This window comes from Phaseolus vulgaris, chromosome 3 (assembly GCF_000499845.2).
Source record: "Phaseolus vulgaris cultivar G19833 chromosome 3, P. vulgaris v2.0, whole genome shotgun sequence".
Lineage (NCBI taxonomy): Eukaryota > Viridiplantae > Streptophyta > Magnoliopsida > Fabales > Fabaceae > Phaseolus > Phaseolus vulgaris.
The window spans coordinates 16,030,478-16,035,582 of record NC_023757.2 but is presented as its reverse complement, the minus strand read 5'-3'; the positions used below and the strand labels follow the sequence as shown (position 1 = coordinate 16,035,582).

The following is a 5,105-nucleotide window of genomic DNA, read 5'->3' as shown; positions in this document are numbered from 1 at the left end:
AGGTGCCCTAGCTTATTAGAACAAGCCACGCATAAAGACGACCCAGGTCAACCGGCCAGAACATCTGGCGCCCACCGTGGTGCCAATATAAACATCGATTCCACCACACAAGCTTTCAGTTCCAGATTCCAACACTTAGATAAGTCTAGAGGATCCCCAGAGAGCCATGACCACCTGACCAACACGCGCTAGGAGTGAAGAGATGACCCTACAACAGCTCATGGGCATGGTGCACGGGGTACAAGACGCAGTGGCAGCCTCGAAAGTAGAACAGGAACGCATGCAGGCGGACCTGATAGCTTCTCAAGCAAGAAGCGAGGAACTCCACCGCACCAACGAGGAGTTACGCCATAGATGGCGTGGCAGAGACGAACCGGAGGCTGCATCCCCACCCAGGGAATTCACAACACCATTTTCACAGGCAATCTTGGAGACGGCAATTCCCAATACGTTCACAGGACCCAAAGCGACCTTCACGGGAATGGAGGATCCCGAAGCACACCTCACGGCGTTCCACACACAGATGTTGCTGGTAGGTGGTTTAGACGCCATTAGGTGCAAGCTTTTCATGAGCACCCTGACAGGGATGGCCATGGACTGGTTCATCAGCCTCCCAAAGGGCCACGTCACGTCCTTCGCCCAACTTTCACAACTATTTAGAGAACAGTACCTAGCCAACAGAACTCCCGCCCCAGTCTCGTACGATCTTTTCGACGTCAAGCAGTTCCAAGGCGAAACTCTAAAAGAGTACATAAGCCGCTTTGGGGCACAGGTAGTGAAAGTAGGCACCAAGGAGGAACCCATGATTGTATACGCATTCAAGAAGGGGGTGCGTCCCGGATCTTTCAGTAAAACGCTTAACCGCAGTCGCCCCAAAACCTTCGCCGAGATAAGGCGACAAGCGGTAGAACATATTGCCTCGGAAGGTGAAACGTACGAGAAATGCACAACCAGTGTGCCAGCACGCCCCAAGGCACAGATACGCACGCAATCTGTTCGGGTTCACCAAGCCGTCACAGAAAGGAAACACTTTGACAGGAAACGCGCTTACGAGCCACGAAGGACCCAACCTAAGAGTCGAGTAGAGGAAGGGAGAGAAGCAAGCAAGCCGCCGAGGCACAACTTCGTGATGGAACTCAAAGATCTGATTGCGATACCCAGCATAGCCGACAGGTTGAGGCCGCCGATTAAAGCTGACAAGGTGCTGGGGCCTCGCAAGGAGTCATGGTGCGAATTCCACGAAGCATTCGAGCACCATATTAACAACTGTCTAGCGCTTGGCTATCAGTTGGATGAGCTCGTGAAGAATGGTTTCCTGAAAGATTACTTGATGGAGAAACAGGCGAGACGACCGTCAGGCTCGCAACCGGGGGGCAGTGAGGGGCAGCAGCACGAGGCGCCCGTCCTCGGTGAAATCCACACCATAGCTGGTGGGTTCTCGGGTGGCGGGTGTACAACGTCGCAGCGTAAGAGGTATGCGAGGTCCGTAATGTCAGTAGAAGTTTTTGAGGACCATTCGCCCGATGTGGACATCACGTTCACTAAGGAAGACCTCAGGGATGTTGTGCCGCATGACAACGATCCCATTGTGATCTCGCTCGTCACGGAAGGAAGAACGGTTCATCGGGTCTTGGTCGATCAAGGGAGCTCGGCAGATGTGATGTTCTGGCCGACCTTCGAAAGGCTACAACTATCTACAGACCAGTTGAGGCCATATGGGGGCTGCTTATACGGTTTTGCGGGCGATCAAGTCGAAGTCAGGGGATACATTGAGTTAAGAACAACGTTCACAGATGGGGCCGCCTCGCGCACAGAGAAAATCAAATACCTTGTCGTGAACGCCCCCTCAGCATATAATATCCTATTGGGAAGGCCAACACTCAATAGGATAGGAGCTGTACCCTCCACGAGGCACATGAAGGTCAAATTATCTTCAATGGAAGGGGTGATCGTCACCATCCGATCTGACCAAGAGGAGGCAAAGAGATGTTACGAAAAGAGCCTCAAGAACAGGCGACCAGTGTGCCATGTGACCACAACACCACCTCTTGGTGCGGGGAATGCGCAGGAAAGCCGATGGGCTATGGATGCAGCGCCAGAGGGGACCGCCGAATGCGACGTGGGTATGGATGTGGCATCGGAAGCAGCCACCAAGGGCGACGTAACCATGGAAGATGTCGAGCCGAAGCCTGAGAGCAACACTGGAGTAGAGGAAGAGGAAAGCTGCCCGGAAGCCGCCAGGGAGTCAAGCATTGTGAGAGCATTGCTCGCTAGTGAAAGGAGGCCTCGCTCAGTTGGAGGTTGGCTCGAGAGGGAGATCGGCGGCAAAACTTTTAAGTTGGGGAAAACTTTAGACGGCGAGACACAGGAACAGATCGCCAAGGTGATAGGCAGGCATCTAGACGCGTTCGCGTGGTCTGCCTCGGATATGCCAGGAATCGACCCCGATTTTTTATGTCATCGTCTAGCAATGGACCCTCAAGTCAGACCAGTCCGACAAAGAAGAAGAAAATTCAATGAAGAAAGGAGACAGGCGATCAGAGATGAAACGCAAAATCTCCTCGAGGCGGGCCACATCAAGGAGATACAGTATCCGGAATGGCTCGCCAATGTTGTATTGGTAAAGAAGAGCAATGGGAAATGGCGAATGTGTGTCGACTTCACAGATCTAAACAAAGCCTGTCCAAAGGATTCCTATCCTTTGTCAAGTATAGACGCCTTAGTGGACAGCGCAGCAGGGTGTAAGTTGTTAAGTTTCTTAGACGCGTTCTCGGGGTACAACCAAATTAAGATGCACCCCATGGACGAGGAAAAAACTGCCTTCATGACAGAGAAGTCGTGTTATTGCTACAAGGTGATGCCTTTTGAGCTGAGAACGCGGGAGCCACGTACCAGAGACTGATGGATAAAGTGCTTGCACCTATGCTTGGGAGGAACGTGCAAGCTTACGTTGACGATATGGTCGTAACATCCCTGGAAAAGAACCAGCATATAGCCGACTTGGAGGAGCTGTTCGTTACGATAGCCAAATACAAACTGAAGCTGAACCCTGAGAAGTGCATTTTCTCTTGACCGAAAGAGGGATCGAAGCAAACCCTGACAAGTGTGCGGCCATTTTGGCGATGAGGAGCCCTGCTACGGTTAAGGAGGTGCAGCAGCTCACGGGTCGGATGGCCGCCCTGTCGCGATTTGTGTCTGCCAGTGGAGAGAGGGGTCACCCATATTTCCAGTGCTTGAAAAGGAATAATAGGTTTGTCTGGACGAAGGAGTGTGAAGAGGCTTTCGTGAAACTCAAAGAGTACTTGGCGAGCCCACCGGTTCTGTGCAAACCTCAAATGGGAGCGCCCCTCAGGTTATACTTCGCCGTAACCGAGAAGGCGCTGAGTGCGGTGCTCGTCCAGGACCAAGATCAAATTCAGAAACCCGTTTATTTTGTCAACAAGGTGTTGCAGGGCCCAGAAGTGAGATATCAGGCTTTGGAGAAAGCAGCACTGGCAGTAGTGTTTTCGGCGAGGAGGTTGCGCCATTACTTCCAGAGTTTTACAGTGTTGGTGATGACCGACTTACCTATCCAGAAGGTTCTAAAGAAACCAGATGTGGCTGGAAGAATGGTAAAATGGGCGGTAGAGATGTCGGAGTTCGACATCAAGTATGAGCCCCGGGGACCGATCAAGGGATAAATCTTCGCTGACTTCGTGGTCGAACTATCTTCTGAAACAGTGCAAAACGCCGGAGATGGTTTTCGTTGGGTGCTCTCAGTGGATGGGTCCTCTAACCAGTTGGGCAGTGGGGCCGGGATAATTCTGGAAGGACCCAACGGCGTGTTGATAGAACAGTCCCTAAAGTTTGCCTTTAAAGCCAGCAATAACCAAGCGGAATATGAGGCTTTGATCGCTGGTGTCTTGTTGGCAAAGGAGATGGGAGCAAGGGTGCTGATGGCCAAGAGCGATTCATTGCTAATCACAGGCCAAGTAACTGGCGAGTTCCAGGCTAAAGATCCGCAGATGGCAGCTTATCTGGAGTATGTGCAGGAGTTGAGGAAGTCTTTTGTTTCGTTCGAAGTAGTGCATATGCCAAGAGAGCAGAACGCCCGAGCTGACTTGCTAGCAAAGCTCGCCAGTTCGGGCAAGGGGGGCAGGCAGAGGACCGTCATACAAGAAACCCTGAAGACACCTCGAGCGTTCGTGGCGGACCACCAAGTTCTCCAAGTCTGCAAGTCAAGGGAAGGGATGGCGAGGGGTCATAAGTCTCTATCTCAGGAGACCTTGAGGACGCCAAGGGTTAGAGCGCACCCAGTAGGAGAGACAAAGATGACACAAGTTTGCGCCATCCACGAGCCGGACACATGGATAACGCCATACCAGCGCTACATGGCAGATGGCGTACTCCCAATGGACCCGACGGAAGCTAGGAAGGTAAAAAAGAACTCCAGCAAGTTCACCCTCATCGATGGCGAGTTATACAGGTTTGGGTTCACACACCCCCTTTTAGTATGTGTGCATGGAGAGAGGAGCACGAGAATTATGGCCGAGCTCCATGAGGGGATTTGCGGGGGTCACATCGGAGGTCGAGCCTTGGCGACAAGAACCATCCGTGCAGGTTATTATTGGCTGACAATGAGGGAAGACTGCAAGAGATATGCCCAACGTTGCAAGCAGTGCCAGGAGCACGCCGATTGGCACAAGGCGCCTCCGGAAGAGTTAAGATCAATCTACAGTCCCTGGCCTTTCCACACATGGGGAATCGATATCTTGCGACCCTTCCCATTGGCGATTAGGCAGATGAAGTATTTGGTTGTGGCAGTCGAATACTTCACGAAGTGGATTGAAGCAGAACCAGTAGCCCAGATCACCACGCACAAGATTTAGAATTTCGTATGGAAGAATATTGTGTGTCGTTTCGGTGTGCCCAAGCGTTTGGTATCGGATAACGGGACTCAGTTCGCAAGTCACCTGCTGAAGAAGCTGTGCGAGGATGTTGGAACTCAACAGGTGTTCGCTTCTGTGGAACACCCACAAACGAATAGGCAGGTGGAGTCGGCTAATCGGGTTTTACTAAGAGGTTTGAAGAGGAGATTGGAGAAGGCCAAAGGATCTTGGGCTGAG

The 5,105-nt window shown here is 52.1% G+C and overlaps 1 protein-coding gene across 1 annotated transcript; it reads left to right on the top strand.

Annotated features, from left to right (window-relative positions):
• The first annotated feature begins 202 nt into the window (after positions 1-202).
• Positions 203-4,868, top strand: LOC137839214 (uncharacterized). The gene is made up of 2 exons (XM_068648339.1): positions 203-2,741; positions 3,721-4,868. Exons 1-2 carry the CDS (start codon positions 203-205, stop codon positions 4,866-4,868), a joined length of 3,687 nt encoding a protein of 1,228 aa, XP_068504440.1.
• Positions 4,869-5,105: the final 237 nt, after the last annotated feature.